The 16590-nt window shown below is 40.4% G+C and overlaps 1 protein-coding gene across 1 annotated transcript; it reads right to left on the bottom strand.

Moving 5' to 3' along the window:
* Positions 1-2256: 2256 nt before the first annotated feature.
* Positions 2257-16457, bottom strand: fam120c (family with sequence similarity 120C). Its single transcript, XM_057363543.1, has 16 exons — positions 15076-16457; positions 14483-14729; positions 14314-14396; positions 13994-14122; positions 13783-13885; positions 13530-13603; positions 13148-13434; positions 12768-13014; positions 12273-12444; positions 11686-11935; positions 11414-11537; positions 10996-11205; positions 10686-10908; positions 10463-10595; positions 7524-7587; positions 2257-7435 (listed from the first exon to the last, which is right to left on the bottom strand). Exons 1-16 carry the CDS (start codon positions 15577-15579, stop codon positions 7145-7147), a joined length of 3141 nt encoding a protein of 1046 aa, XP_057219526.1. The 5' UTR covers positions 15580-16457; the 3' UTR covers positions 2257-7144.
* Positions 16458-16590: the final 133 nt, after the last annotated feature.

Raw genomic sequence — 16590 nt, 5'->3', positions numbered from 1 at the left:
TAGAAAATTACACATTTATTTATTATTATATATTGTCACAGTCATAAAATACACTAACATATAGACTGACAACGAACATATTAAGCCATAACACACAGTACAGTTATGTTATTTAAAACAGTGGATCAAGAAGTTAAAGTCATTGTGGTAAGCAGTTATATCTCTATACTGAAACCTCTCCAAGTTTAAGTGTACACACTTAGAAACACAACACAGAATACTGCATAAATGCTGCTATCCACAAATCCTGTTTTCTGAAGGTATGTTGTATCTGATGTGAGGAAGCAGCTGTGAGAAAGACAGTAGGCTGTATAGTTATCTCCTAGATCTGGTGTGATCCCAAACTATACAAACTACTACCTCATTCCACAGCCCCCAATACAGCCGTCCTCTGTCTGGTGCCCTGAGGGGTAAAGAGAAGAGGCAGAAATACATGTCAGTAAATAAATTGTTTATTTTGTGCTGTTTTTAGTTCGAATTTAATGAACCACCTTTGCAATTGCTAATTTGATTTTCATAAATCCCAGAGCGAGAGATTGTTGTCGTCATTCCTTAACTCACTATTAACCTTGTCAAACCAGCATACCACGAACTGTAGGCAGATTTCTGGCAATGCAATTCATCTTTTGCAATATGAGTCATGATGAACAACTGAGAGATTAAACAAACGTCTCTAATCTGGTGCTGCTGCTCTGCAGAAGACAATTTGATTTAGAATCAAAATGCTGTTAGTATTTAGTTTTTCATGACTGAGATTGAAAAAAAATCTAGACTCTAAAAACAGACCACGTAGCCTACTGAACAATTATTTAGAAATAGTAGAGAAAAACAACATTGAAACAATACAGTCTTGGTTATATCCATTATGCAGTGTTTTGTTTGTGATGATGATGCAAGAAATGCAACAGTCCTGTCAAGGCTGTCTTTCAGACGGTTCTTTGAATGAAAATAACACGAATCTATCCATTTGTATAAAACGGTCCCACAAACACACTACACAATAGTGTATACACAACTGTCTCTATAGTAGCTCCTGGGGTTACAGTAAACATGATGCCCGTGTGATTCCCACACTTAAACATATGTACTGTACACCATAATAATCTTGTGTGACGATCACATGTTCTTTATTTTTACTCGCATACTAATTTAATACTTCTCTCAACAGCTGGCTCTTTACAGACAGCACGTCGTCAGAATGCATGTCATATTCATGTGTTTAAAACGTGGATGGGTTTCGGGTCAACTATAGACTGTCTGGCAGTCAGATTAAGTTTAAACCAGCAATCGTATTTTTACCCAGCCTTTTACCATGAAATTCCAGTTTACATATCAGATCAACACCCTAACTTAGACTTAACGCTTTAAAAGGCATTATTAGTCGGCAGACCTTTTAAATAAATACGTACACATGCTTGCTTAAACTACTTGATTTTCTCATGACATTAAACTCATAGCTACTATTAAAGTTATGTTATCAAATACGAAAAATGGCGGTTGCCTCACAAACGCACCCGATATGATGAAAAATGCATGGCAAAACGAACTAACTCACCAGATTCAAATGAAACGTCTATACACGTTATAGCGGAATAACACATAACGGCTCTGCGGCAATGCCGGACGAAAAGGGAACGTGGTGGTTCGCTCAACTGAGACCGTGACTGTACAATACATGATACCGCCATCTTACATCACCAGCAAGAACCGAGATACACGAGCTGCAGACGCGCAGATATGCTCCTCGGATGACCTGCCCCTTGAGTGATCCGATCCTCCTTTTATTCAGGGATCATTTACTTGACTTTAAAATGCGAGGTTAACTTGCGTCACAACAACTTGCAGGGGTGAAAGTTGAGATTTTAATGACTACATGTCTATATGAATTGAACACGTGCAATGTAAAAAAAATGCACTGCAAAAATGAGCTCCTTATAATAAGAACTGCTACTGTGCTTCTTAACAAAACTGCTCACTCAAATTAATTTGTATAAACATAAGTGTACCAGCAGATTCCTTGGTTATGGTATGTCATTATAAGTGTATGCCAACAAATTTATTTGGCAGTGGCACAGATGAAAGGTGGCACTACAACGATGTTCTAGTACAGTACTAAAAAGTCTGTTGTAAAACGCATAGTTATATAATAGTAATAATTTATAATAACCAAGCAAATAGACTTTCATTTTAATACCTTTCAGCAATAAATTTTTTGTTTTCTAGAAACTGACAGAGAGAAATAAAACCAAAACACGGTTTTACTAAAAGAATAAATTTTATTTCAGCACTGAAGTCATTTCCCAACCATACAAACATGACTGCCGACTTTGACTCTCTCTCTCTTGAGCCTTTTGGCTTTCCCCCAATCCAATGTGAAATCAGACCACAACAGCAAGACAAATTAAAAAGAAAGTTTCTTTCCAAACAATCAGGTGCTTTCTTTATACTAAAAATGAGAAATTGTTAATAACGATCATAACCATAACAGCAATAATAATAATGAACTTTACCCTTCACTTCACAAGTTTTTCGGAGATCTTGATGCATGCATCAATGCGGTTTGTGTTGATGAACGGATCAGTTTCCCAAGAATAGACATCAGAATGTGTTGCCTACAAATGGACTGGCTGACTTGACTGTCGTGGGGCTAAGGGAGGCCACATGCTACACGGCAGTGGGGAACCAGAGAAAAACAAAGTGTAGGATGTCATTGGGCCACTGTACACAACACACTGCTGTTATCAGACGAGGATTGAAACCTGTCAGCATCATTTAAGAGCACACATGTGGTCCTGTGGAGTGAAGGGTTACACAGCCAGGATACGGGGGTAACAGTTATAAAGCAAGAGTCAGATCTGAGGTCCAGACACAAATCTACAGGAATGCACAGGCAAAACTCTTTACCAAAATAGCGTTTGTTTGTGTTTATGGTTACAGTATGTGTTCACACTTAACCTATCGATGACTACCATTGAAGCTACATATTTCAGACAGACAATACATGTACATGGGAGTTAATGAAGTGTTCTAGGGTTAATCAATATCAAAAGCTGTGTCCAAGCTTCAGAGGACAAAACAAACCTTCATTTTAGCAGTGAAACTGGACAATACAAGATTTAGCCGCAATTCACCAAGATGATGTGAACATCACATTTTCTTTCATTTTATCCAATTACGGACATTATATGTAATTTAATATATCAATTTACTGAAACCGTGTAACTGCATATTATGTATGCGAGATCTACAAAGAGACTAAATTGGAAATGGAGCTTCCGAAAATTTACTTTAGTTAAAAATTAACCAGTTGCACAAACAAAAGTCGGTTTTGTACAGGAAAACAGAGTAACGTTTGCTTAAAATTACTTGGCATTCGAATTTCAAATTAGTATGGAAAAAATTCATAACGGTGAAGTGGTGACAATTACATCATAATGGTGAAGTGGCTTGAAACAATACCATACAAAATACAGGTGAGGAAAATCTCAATCATTACAGTTAAAAAATATCTAGTTCTGCTAAGCAAATTTTAATACTAAATGTAGCAACGGTCAAAGGAGTAGCAGTTGTAATAACATTAAAAAGTAAAAATTTCACAACTGAATGATACCAAAGATGGTAAGTACATTTCTTGGTTCACTGTTGAGAATGTTACCAACTCTTGTCTAAGATTACTAACAGACAGAATATTAGACTAATTATACAAGTTAAAATCTCTCACTGTTCATAGGAGGAGGTAAGGGGAGCTGCTGCAGGGGTAACAAGACCAAAAATATATATGAATACAAGAATAAACAGAGACAGGTTAGGTGTGAAGAGGAAGATATTACTAAATTAAGAGTACAGAAATGGTTCAACATTACAACTTAATAAATGTCCGTAGTCCAGGACAACAGTGGAAAAGTGAAATAAAGTAAGTAAAGTGTTGTCAAATTTATCAAGACAGGGCCCAACATCTGAAGCAAAACAATGGCCCTCTAAAAGACCTTACAAATCTCCAGATCTTTCTCTCATTCAACATAAATGTTACCCACATGTATCTGTTGCTGGTTTATTTATTTTTTTACTCTTACATAAGCTTCTTGATAAATGACAAATGAATGACAGTTTAAGCAGCAATCTAGAACAAAGCAATGAAGCTTTGAAGAGGGTAACTTTGGAACCAAGCGGCCGACAAATTAAGTATCCAAATAATTCAAGACAAGAAATTAACACTCTGGACAATACATAATCTGAGTATACTATAGTTACTCCCTCAAACTAACTGATGTCTACCTACAGATATAACAGAGATATTGTGCAGGAGAGAGAGAGAGATTATATCTTATTTGGTGTGTCTGTATATTTCGGTTTATGCTGTTTATTGGATTACACTTAAAACTAAATGTGAAGGAGCTACTGATATTCTATGACAATAAACACACTGAAAAAAGTGAAACTGTTTTAAAATCACAGACAGTAGAGGACTGAATGTTTTTTAAAAGGATCTATCTTGAAACTTTAATGTGTTAACATTAATGGGTATGTTTCTGTATGCATGTCGATTTACACCATTACATGCAGGAGATCCTCTCTTGAAAACTAGCACTATTGTACAATACTTGTAATAATAGGCGATGACCTAAATTTAAGGTGTTCTAATGTGAGTGACGGTGTACCATATAAATTCAAGAACACTACCTGTTGTGTTACCGTCAAGATTATTTTAAGTCTGTCCGGTATGTCCACATATTCTGACATCGACATCTCACTATCCTTTTGGAAATATGAATTTTAAACTCATTTTGTCACACATTCATGCAATTCAATATTGCATGCTCGATACAATATTTCTGATGAACTGTGGTTTGATAGCACATTGTCTAGGTTTCCAAAAGTGAACATTTGCAGAATATACATAAAGACATAAGCTATAATGGGTGTCTTTCATAATCTGATTTAAAGAGCTTTCAATATATTTTAGTGGCACTAAATATAATTATATTTATTAACTTCTTATCTTAACAAAATAAGGTGCATCTTATGACTTCATAGAAAGCTGTGATGTAATCTTGACATTGTCAATTATACAGATTTAAAACTATGACGACAATATGTAATAACCTCTCAAGTGTATTAGTTACTCTAACTCATTTAAAGTTCATTCCAACAAATCACTGAAACATGAATTCAAACGTTAAATGTAAGTTTAATAACTTTCCTAACCATCTGATGCAAAATGGTCAATCTAATAGCAAGTGGGGCTTTAACCTTCAGGATGCTTCAATTTGCTTTGATTTTAAAAAGCCTATTTGCCTCATTAGAATATCCTTCTGTAACACAGAAATGTGTTAGGACAGTCACAAAAGAAGTTTATAGGAGTCACAAAAACGAGACTAGACGAAGAGATTATTGTCACAAACGGTCTGGAGAAGCACTGACTTTTTTAAATGACTGTCACAATAGAAGGTGATCCTACGGTTCGTTCAGTAATTACTTTCAATTATTCTGAATGTGACGAAAATTTCGATGATTTTAGCGATGGTGGGAGAATGCACATGCACACGAAACATCCACATGGTACACATGCACAAGGCACAGAGAAGACGTGATCGACAAGAGGGCCAGAAGAACCGAACCGCTGAGAAGAGAACTCAAATCGAAATCAAACATTTCACCAGAAAGCATAGTGAAGCTGAGCAATGTCAAACGGCAGATTTTTAAAGACTGTCTGAGGGACTGTGTGCATTCTCGACCACTGATAAAATCACTTCTCTAAATCACATCATTGCCTAACAGGATCATGTACATTTGGGTCTATATACAATCAGCTGGGATGTCGAACAGTATCATGGTTCACTCTGAACACACTGTATCGCCTCCTCCCTAACTCTAGCAGAAGCCTCGATTTTTCTTTATCCTGGTTCGAGGACAACCCAGTGTGTTTTCGTTTTTAAAACAAAGTGCAGGTACAACGCACTCAGTTCTCACATTCAGATGGGTTGGTGCCAATTTGTACATCATACTGGTAAACAACACGCAAGGTAAAAGCTCATATGGACAGTTAAACTGTCAAAAGCTCGGTAAAATTGATCAAGCTACTATATAGGGCAGTACTGTCTTATGATAAATAATATTTTAAGTGCTTTATGTTAGAATACAATCCATTTTTAGGGGCATTTCTTCCTCATTATTGAGAGGAGCTTGCATATCTATAACCTTAAGGTGCTTTAAATATTTTATTTATAAGTCTTTAGTTAGGATCAAGTCGAAGTGCTGTGTTTACTATCCCTAAAGGGGATGTGGGCTCACAAGATCACCACAAATCTATGTGAAATAAATCAAGAGTTGAGCTACGCAATGCTAAGTGCAACCTGTACGACTCTCTCGGACGTTCAATTGTTCTTGCTCATTCTCACTTAAAGATGCCTCTAAGAAACGCTTAGAGGCGTCTTTAGAAACCTTTCACTGCCTGTGTATAAGACAATGGCAACTTCGTCAGAAATGGCCACCAAAAAAAAAAGGAACTACCATGTGTCTGTGAATGCACACTGTGACATACAAATAACAACCCGTGTTTTCCATCAGTTTTCATTCTTCTACTGTATTCAGGGCAGTGTTGTCTGTGGTGCACTGCAGTAAGGGTTATAGTGTAATTCTTTGCTGTGTGGTAGAAACTTTAGAGCAGGGTGCTGCTGTGCTACTTAACACGGTGCAACAGTGTTCCGAGTAGATATTTTAAAATATACTTTGGGCAATAAGGGCCTTTCGTAGCCATTTTAGGCAATCATAGATATATCACAGACACCACTGATATACCATGGCTCTAAAAACAAAATGACACTGAAATAAAAGAGCTTTTCACTATGCTACAACACCGATTGGCCAGTGGAAAAAAATGGTCCAGAATCTGAAGATTCAGGGCGATGTGCAGTCGAGGGTTATGATTTAAACTTTCTAAGTTTGAAACCAGAACCGGCTCGTAAGGTGACACGGACCAAATTCCTGTCACTGTCCACCTGTTGTTTCCAGCATGTGTTGCATCTTACATTATATCATGATAACACAAAGTGGCTACTGTGCCCTACATATTTAATTTAGCAAGGAAAAGGCAGTCAACCTTAGATCATTCCCTCTCACGCTCTCATTACGTTATGGGATGTAATTACTCCTCTTTCTGTAGTGCACCATCTGACGGGCAGTCGTCAAGGCAACAAGGGGCCTCTACCTCCACGCCATCTCCTGACTGGTTGTCTCTGCTGGCTAAGGCACACTGGATTGGCTGGGCCAGTGGTGGCAGGTCAAGGGCTTGATCAGTGGCGCTTCCTGAAGAGCTGCCGTTCAGCTGCTGCGATACAGTCCCTGTTCCCTCCGGGGGTCCAGCAGGTCGCCCCACAGCTTTTGGATCCTCGCTGAGCTTTGGGGGGCTTGAGGAGGGAGGTGATGACGAAAGTGTCTACGAAAACAATTGGGGGATCAATCTCCTTTGTTATCAGTATGTGAAGACTGTGTTTTTTGTAGGGAAAGCAATTTGTTGGATTTACCTGTGTTTTGTTTGTGGTCATTTTCTTCCCTCCCCTTCCTTTTGATGCCAGCTCTTTACCCCTTCTGGGAGAAAAAAAAACAATAGTGTGTGTTAGGGATGTCCCAATATTTTGATGGACATTTTTGAGACTTTATTTACAATTTCTTATTATTATTTCTACACTGTAAAAAATCCAACTTGCAAAATGTTCTCCCTACACAGATAGATAAGTAACTTGAGCATAAAATGTTTAGTTAAAGGAGTCAAATTATTGTTATGCATATACTGAAATAAATTAGCCGAAACATGTTTCTAATAAAGATTATTTTGTTGACTAGGGCGGCCAGTAACGACTATTTTATATCGACTAATTTATCAAATAATCGATTATTCTAAATAAATAATTTTTCATTTTGAAAGTTGACAGTTAAATTACAAAGATAGCCGTTTTAAAGAAAAATATATACTTTTTGTAATTTATTGATAAATGCAGAACGACAAGTTCTGTCGTTCTGTCTTTATTAATATAAAGATAAATAGTTTCTTACTTCTGGAATAATTTACAAATAATAATGACGACGGACAAAGACCGAAATCGGCTCTGAAATTTAGAAGGTAAAATAATATAAAACGACCAGTCGATCAAAAATATTGATGTCGACTAACTGACCCTTCCCTAAGCCACACCGAAAACCGCCACAGGCCAATCGTGGTTTAGCAACCGTAACTAGGCGCGGGAGGTCTGTCAAGCTTTCGAGCGAGGGAAACATGCCGAAGCCTTGTGCGTAAGGATTGTGTAAATCTGATGGTCAGTATCCTAAAAGTTTGGAAGGGGTGGTGGAATTTTTTCCCTTCCCGAAACCTAAAACCCAAGGGAAGAAATGTCGGAGGTGGATCAAGCCGTGTGGAAGGCCTCATTCACAACTAAATGTGGGACATTCTAAAACGCTTAACGTGAACAACGCTTAACGTAGCTTAACGTACCTAAACAGCGATCAAGGAAAACCAAATTTCTGTCAAACCTTCCTTGTATTAAACACTTGCTGCTGTCAAAAGAACGAGCTCTTGTTCCACGGATAAAGTGAATATCACGTTAAGCGTTTTCTCCCCCATAGAAGTCCATTATAAGGAAACAGCTTAACGTGGCGTAACGTACCTAAACAAAGCACTGTATCATCTCATTTATATTTCTGTCCCTTTTCATCAGAGCTTTTAGAAACATTTGTGCTGTTTTGTTCTAGTTTGCTACACAGGCTATTCAGCTCGATGTAACAACACTGAAGCCAGGAGTTAGCAACTTTATTGCCTTTCAGCCTCATTTCTTCATATTGGTTTCAGACAGGGCATAAAGAGGCCCCTACTGCACTTTTTAACACAATGCACGGTGGCTTTTGAAGTATTAATTACAACTAAAATGACAGAAATTTGTCTAAACCACGTTAAGCTGGTTTAGACAAGACTTCTATGGTGAGAACGCTTAACGTGATATTCACTTTAGCCCCGGACCAAGAATTGTTCTTTTGACAGCAGCATGTGTTTATTAGAAGTAAAATTTGACAGAAACTTGGTTTTCCTTTATCGCTGTTTAGGTACGTTAAGCGTTTTAGAATGTCCCACTAAAGGTCGACAGGATTAACAAAAACACCTATGTTTGCTCCAGGGTAAGAGCACGCTAATGTTAGCTAGCTAGCTAATGCAGCACATCATTGCTTTGGAAATAATGACGGTTCTATGTTCATAATGCATATATTTGACCGTAAAATAAGATGATTAAAGGCAAGACGGAAATTTGTTTGTGTTGTTGATGATGTATGGCTCAGCTCAGCATCTCTGGCTCTTGCCAGGTCCAAGGCGTAGATTAGACCCACGACGTGTGAGCAGTAGCCTGGCGCGCTACTAAAATATAAGCGGGAGAATGTTATCATTCATAGGCTTTAGCTTCAATTTTGATTAAATTATTTTCTAATCGGTTGCATATTATGTCGTGGATATATCCCTCGAATGCACACTGCAGTCCCTTTTGTCTTGCTCTCTCAAATATTTCACATGTTCGCCAAAAATGACTAATTATCTCCTTGGGAATGTCTGACACCGGTGCATACACACTGTAATACACTTGCCAGGCGTGAAAGCTTGACAGGCGTAGCAACAGTAACTAAGGAGGGCGGGGCTTAGCGAAGGGTCAATTATCAGCGTCGACTCAGTCGATTATATAGACCAATCGCGACAGCCCTACTGGACTAAGATTCTCACGTTTTTGGCTCAAATGCATCAGAAAGTTTGCCCAACTAACAAAACAGTGTATTCTGAACTAACTATATTGCAAGAGTTTGAAAGTTCCCAAGATTGCACTGCTGCATGTTCAATTCTGTTTTCCTTATTTGTTTTTCTATTAAAGATTAGTGTTTTTGTTCTTGTTGGCTTAATTTATGCTTTAAGATTGTTGGTACTGTTAGCTATCTGTCGTGTTTAGAGTTTTTTTTAATGAATTATGGTTTTTGATTGTCACCATGGTTGAAGTTTGTGTGTTCAATGTTGAGGTGTAAGTGCATGACACAAATTTAATCGAAGTTTTGGTCTGTTTGAGGCAGAAAACATGTCCAATTGTAGTAAAAGACAAATAAATTAGTTTATTTTTAAATAACCAACATATATTCTCTATTTATGATCAGCCAACACAAATTATTTTGTTCTGTTGTTCATTAGGTAAACCTGACTATGTTGTGACAACTAATGACTTAAACATACATTTTTAAGTTGGGTGAACTTCAGTCTGTTTAGATTTAACTCAAAAACATGCTTGTGATAGGTGGCCTTATTATTTTAAGTTGACTCAACTATTTTTTACAGTGTATTATTTTATTATTTCTTATTCTTCTAATCTACTGCACATTAAAAATATTACATTCAATATCCCATTAGAGAGTGTCACTATTTAATGACACAGAACAGACTCACCCTCTCCCTCCTACTGACACCACCTGCATATTAAATCCCCCTCTGCCACGCAGTGGCTTGTTCCCAGCCCACTGACCAACAACCATGCCAGCTATTTCCAACTTGCCACCCTGGGGAGGTATAGACTGGATTCCTGAAAAGAAATCACTGTGTTAAACTTGAAGAATCCTTTTAATATTTTATAACTATGCTGTACAAAAGGTAGATGAGAGATGAGTCTAACCTGGGAAGGCCCTGGGCCGGTGCTGGGGGTGATGATGTGGTGGTGGCATGGAGCCCAGGGGTCGAGGAGGGTACAGATGATGCATGGGGTAAAAAGGAGGCACCATGGCAGGGGGAAGGAATGCAGGGGGTGGCAGTGGTGGAGGAGGGGGAGGCGGTCGGGAGAGGTTGATGCTTTCCAGAATGGCTTGGCGCATCTTCTCCACCCTTGAAACCAGTTCCTCCTGCAGGGAGTGAGGAAATATTCATTGCCAAAAATAAATTATTATCAAAAATAAAAAGAGCTCCATCTGCACTTTTAAATTGGTTACCTGGCCTTCACACATGTCAAGTAAGGAGGCTCTGTCTCTGGTGGCTTTAGCTAGCTTGCTCTGGAACAACTTTCCATCAAAGAAGCCCCAAGGGCAGCAGTGGTCCCATGGCAGGGGCTGTCCGCATACATCATTCACAAACAAGGCAGTGTCCACACCGCTCATGAACAGAGAGGCCAGCTGTACCCCACGGTTATCCACCTTCTCCACCTGGTATCATTGTCAAAAAGAAAAGGATGAAAACGGTAGAGAGGCAGTCCTGGAATCAGCTTGATAAATGTCATGTGCCATTTCAAAGCTCGTTTAGAATGACTAAACGGAATACTGACAGCCAAAGAGAGCTTGTACTTTAAAGATACACTTGATTTTTGCTTGAAAAGTAGATATTATGTGATGTTATACACGTTTTATTAGACACATGACTTTCCTTGAGTTCCTGAAGTTGGTCGGGCTCATAGAGCTGGTTGGACACAGCTTGAGCCAAAAAGGCATCAAGCTCATGGCGCTGAAGAATGCGGCCTCCCGGCCACTGCATCATATACCTGCAAACACACAAAATCTTTACTGTCCAATACAGCAAGTGCTACTGAGATTAAGTGCTGATCTTATAACCCACAGCCCAGTTAAAACCATTCTGATGTCAATAAAAAGAGCCTACAGTGACATCATCGCTTAACAGAGTGTGGCTACCTGAGCACACAGCACATGAGCAGCAGGTGAGACGGCACACAAGCCGGGTTGAGAAGGGCAGGGCAGTCAGAGCGCATGCATGCCAGGAACGCTCGAGTGCGGCGGCTACGGTCCTCTGAGGCTCTGCCCAGCCACAACCGCCTCAGGTTGGGACACGTCCACTCGCGGAAACACAGGGCTGGGACGAGCTCTGGAGTCAGGGCAGATTTAGCTTTACTGGCACACCACTCCTTTACAATCACTGGGGGCACTGTGAATTCCAAAAATAAATAAATTCAGATTAGACATTTTGTTCCTCACAATCAGAGAAAACCCAAAGGGTCAAAACTAGCACAAGTATGATTACAGCTACATAATACACAGCTTCTCTGATCAGAAAACTGAAAACATATCAGTAGCGTTTTCTCCATCTCTACAAAACATCAAAATTGGGCACTACAAGTAGGTTATACCATGGAGATCCTTAAATTGAATGTCTTAATGATAGTATTTTAGTTTTTACTACCATATCAAAATTGATCAAAGAACTATGAAATTTAAAGGGTATTGCTATAAGAACACTGAAATTACAATACTCTCCGTCTCACCGTCAACTGGACTGCGTCTGCGCATGGCCAATCTCTCCAACCTCCGCTGGGTCTCAGCCAAGCTGAACAGCACCCCGTAGGCATATTGGCGGGCAGAACGGAAAAGTAGCGAGGCAGGTGGCAGGTCTGGGTTGCACTCGTCCTCTATACACACGGGCATCTTCGTCTCCCCCTGAAACATCAAAGGTATTATTAGCTGCTTTTATGCAGTTAACTCGTTTATAGGGAATTTGGCACTTTAAACATATTGTAAACTAGGGCTGGAAGTGAACTCAAATGATTAATTCAAATGAATTGCTTATAAATCAAATTTAGGGGGTGATATTTATTTTCATCACTATAAACAGTTAAAAGACTACAATATTGCTGCCAGCAAAAATGTCACAATAGTGAAATTCACAAATTACAAGTACAGTCTCTGCTATTTTTGCAACTATTACTCATGTTTAAGTTAATGTTTGAGTGGTACAAGCACATGCTGTGAGATTGTAGTACCTTGGTCAGGATGTGGTAGATCTGTGGGTACATGAGTCCTCTTCTGTGTCTGTGCTCTGCCACTCTCAGCACCTCAGCACTGACCTGTGGAAGGGGTGGCGTTGTGATGTCCATGTGACTCCGTGTTGGCATGGACAGCAATGACGGGATAGAAGGGCCACTTCCATTACCGTGGTGACCGTCCCCAGAGGCCCCACCTCCCCGTCCACTGGGATCTTCCCATCTCGAAGACTTGTCAGCCAAATGACTTTGACAGAAAATGAATATTCACACAATCCTCAATATCAGATGACTAACAAACACAGTACAAGACATAATAAACAGAGATTATGTACAAAGGTGGGTCTACAAGTGCATGCAGAGGCTTGATGTGGACTCACTTAGTGCTCGTGTCATTTTGCTCTTCCCCATCTGAAGATGATGACGATGAAGGGGATGGGCCTGTGGGAGCAGCGGAGTGATGATTAGGCTGTCGGTTGCCACCTTGAGAGGAATCATACGGGGCAGACCAATCAGCAAAGCCCATTTTCCCAACTAGTGAATCATTACAGTCCTGTAGAGGCTGTGTGGGGTTCTGGCATAAATGGGCAGGACCAATGGCAGGGCTGGATCCATAGAGCCCACCTGGATAAGGCACCTTAACACCTGACACCTGGGGTGGACCAAACTGTTGAGAACAGCAAAAGGAAAAAGGGTAATCTCTTCAATTTACTCTCAAAGTAAGAAACACGATCTGAATCACTCAATTTCTCTGAAAATTACCTGAGCTTTGCCAGGCGGCACTGCCCCCATGTGGCCTGGAGGTCCACTAAACTGACTAGGCCCAAAGCCTGGAACTGCGAGACGAGTCAAGGGAAAGCAAATAAATAAACATGAACACAAGCGACCAAAACACATCTACAAAAAAATCTGTGGCCTGCTGTCTAGGTTTATGTTAAGTCTTGGAAAAAGTAAACAACGAAAAATGAATATTATGTATACTTGGCATGCTCACCAAACACCACATTATACCTACAGAGGTAAGGGGAAGGTCCCATGGAAAGAGGTCTTGGCTTACTGGCCACTGAAAAATACTCCACTGCCTTCTTAAACCTTTCAACTTTGTCTTCAGTTCGAGACTGGAGATGACAAAAAGTCTTTCAAGTTAAGATGAAGCTTGTTGAACAACGACAGATAACATCATGAAAAAGCGAATTTACAACAGCAATAGTAAATGCAGGGTTCACCTGTGACTGCTTAAAAACATCCTTGGCCACCAAATCCAAATTCCCAAGATCTTTGATAGACGCCACATACTCAGATACAGCCTTGATGACAACCTCACAGGGTGGGAGAACTAACTGATGAGCCCTTACCTGAGCAGAGAGAGACACAAACAATTTAAGTGTGCTGAAAATGAAGTTAAAACGGGATATTTAAATAAAAGTTTAAATTAAAATAAAAGCCTGACGCTCAAGGACGCTTTGGTTTAATGAACTTAACTGTCAGCCATAAATAAGAAAGACTTATATCAATCAGACATTGTTTCAAATGAAAAACTGTGCACCTTGAGTGAGGCTAGAGGGTGTTCTGGCCCCAGAAGACTCCAATGAAAGGCAGCCAAGTCTTCATCTGGCAGAATGTGGTTACCTGTTTCAAAAACACACGTTCAGCACCAAACCTATATGCTGAATGATTAATATGATATGTACTGGTGTACAGTCAGTGTTGCTTACCGAGTAGAGCAGCAAAGATGGGCAAGTGCTGGGTCTTGAGGCCAAGTTGGCGAGCAGCCTCTGTTAGCAGGTACTGGTGAGTGGTAAGATTCTTGCCATTCCAGGAGAGCTTGAGAGCATGTGAGCTGAAATAGGCTGGGACGTTGCATAGCGCAAACTCTGAGTCCTGTGCGATCAGACCCTGAAAACCGTAGTCTCTGTACAGGGATAGCACCTCCTGGTGATGGTCCTCAAGGGTCTGAACCACCTACAACATAAGCAGGGTGGAAGGAGACCATGTATTCTTGTGATGTACAGATGTGCAGTACCCATTGCTCTGAATTTCTGACCTACACCAAGTCCAGTTTAACTAGATAAACTGTAAAGCATTTACCATCCAACAACTAAATAAACTTTTCAAGCAACTTACAAAGACATAAATGAGGATGAGGGGCAGAACATGCACACCCAATAGACATTAAACATTTTGAAGTGCGCAATCTACATCTTATATTGAATAATGTATATCTAAAAAAAGTATATGGATAAATTATGAATTCTGTCCAAACAAAACTCAAAATAGTCAAGTTGTTGAGTACATCCTCTGCACTCACCCGCACGCGGAATCGGAACATAGCGAGGCGGACACAGTGGCTCAGGCAGGCCGGGGGCAAAAACCAGGCCCGCGGAGGGGGCGTGGCCTTGCTGCCGACGTGGTTGACGATAAGCTGCGCTGTTTGCCTCTGCCCCTGCGCCCGCCGCGCCCACTCCGGCCAGCGATCCTTCCCAAGTGTGCCGTTAAAAATCACCACCAGCTCCAGTCCGCCCTGATACAAGCAAGCCTGGGAGAGCGCCGCCAGATAGCCGAGCATTGCGTTCCACTCGCCTCCACAAACCCAGTCGGTCTGGTAGCCCCCATAAAGCCGCTGAAGGCCAGAGTCTGCGTCAACGAGAATGCGAGCTGGCGGGGGAGGCGGAGGCAGCGAGCTTGGATGGTGGTGGTGATGATAATGTGGGGGCTGACGGCCTGCTGTTCGTGCGAGCTTGAGAAGGTCTACTGGAACTGCCGCCCCGGGGCAACGTTTCTCCAAATACTCTTGAAAGCCTTGAACTCCCATATCGTGCGTTGTTTGCACGACTGTCTAAAAACGCGAGATGTCTGAACCGTATATTGAGAAGATTACTCAGTCAAAGTGTGTGGACTTGTTTTGTTCTGTAATAAATGCTTGTTCTGCTGAATGACAAAATGTAATAGCTGGTTAACTAAAAACTGAAATGTCTACAATGTGGTGTGTCCGAATAATGTCCCGACAAATGCAACTGCCAGCCAAAACCCCTGTGAAATTACAGATATGTGTGGCTATATTTTACATTTGGTCGTGTAGGTATAATGTGTGTCCATTCCTTAACGTGTTACAGTGATGTGCCAGTGTTATAGTCCAAAGTACGACGTATCCGTTTTTATTAATTACAATGTTGCACCGTAAAAACTATAACCACTGCCTACAATGTAACGATGGATGACAACAGCGCGCACGCTACAGTTATAATGTCGACCATGTTGATAACATCAAAATAAATCCTATATGCACCCCATCTAATTACAATTTAAACAATGACTACGCAGTAGCTATCCAACATGCTCGCTGTTATTAAAACTACACCTAACTGACACTGGTTACAGTACGTTTTTCTTTTACTGGTAACAGTTATGAGAGCTACAGTTTGCGGCTAACAAACTAGCTCGCGCAATTAGCCAGTTAGCCAAGATCCCGGCGTGATTGACGCGTCAACTAGTCGAGACAAATCGAGGGAAGCCACGATTCGGAATGAGATGAATAATTAAGGGAAAAATAAAGTAAAACAACTAAAATAAACAAAAACAAACGCCCGACGTAAGCTCCCTCGCTCTCTTTCTCACTCACGACTTCATGTTGAGGAGAGGACCATACTTTCATGCGACGTCGGCCATCTTGCGACTTCCCCGCGGACCGACAGCAAGTGGGAGGTGAGGCAAGCGGTGGAAGTGGGAGGAGCAATTGGCCTCGTTTAGGGGGATGTAGTTTTTCTGTCTCGACAGGTCAGGCTATTGTTTGTAGACATTTGATTAGCAGACTACAACTACCAGT

Source organism: Triplophysa rosa, linkage group LG21 (assembly GCF_024868665.1).
Source record: "Triplophysa rosa linkage group LG21, Trosa_1v2, whole genome shotgun sequence".
Lineage (NCBI taxonomy): Eukaryota > Metazoa > Chordata > Actinopteri > Cypriniformes > Nemacheilidae > Triplophysa > Triplophysa rosa.
This window is presented reverse-complemented; position numbering and strand designations above follow the sequence as displayed.

Bases quoted from the DNA above. Each gene is read 5' to 3' on its own strand.
- fam120c (XM_057363543.1), bottom strand. From the start codon at position 15,579: ATGGGAGTTCAAGGCTTTCAAGAGTATTTGGAGAAACGTTGCCCCGGG. The intron at 7,588-10,462 runs GTGAGTCTGTTC...TTTTTCTCCCAG, and splicing joins GTGTCAGTAGGAGGGAGAGG to AAGGGGTAAAGAGCTGGCAT. The intron at 7,436-7,523 runs GTAAATCCAACA...TTGTTTTCGTAG, and splicing joins TGACCACAAACAAAACACAG to ACACTTTCGTCATCACCTCC.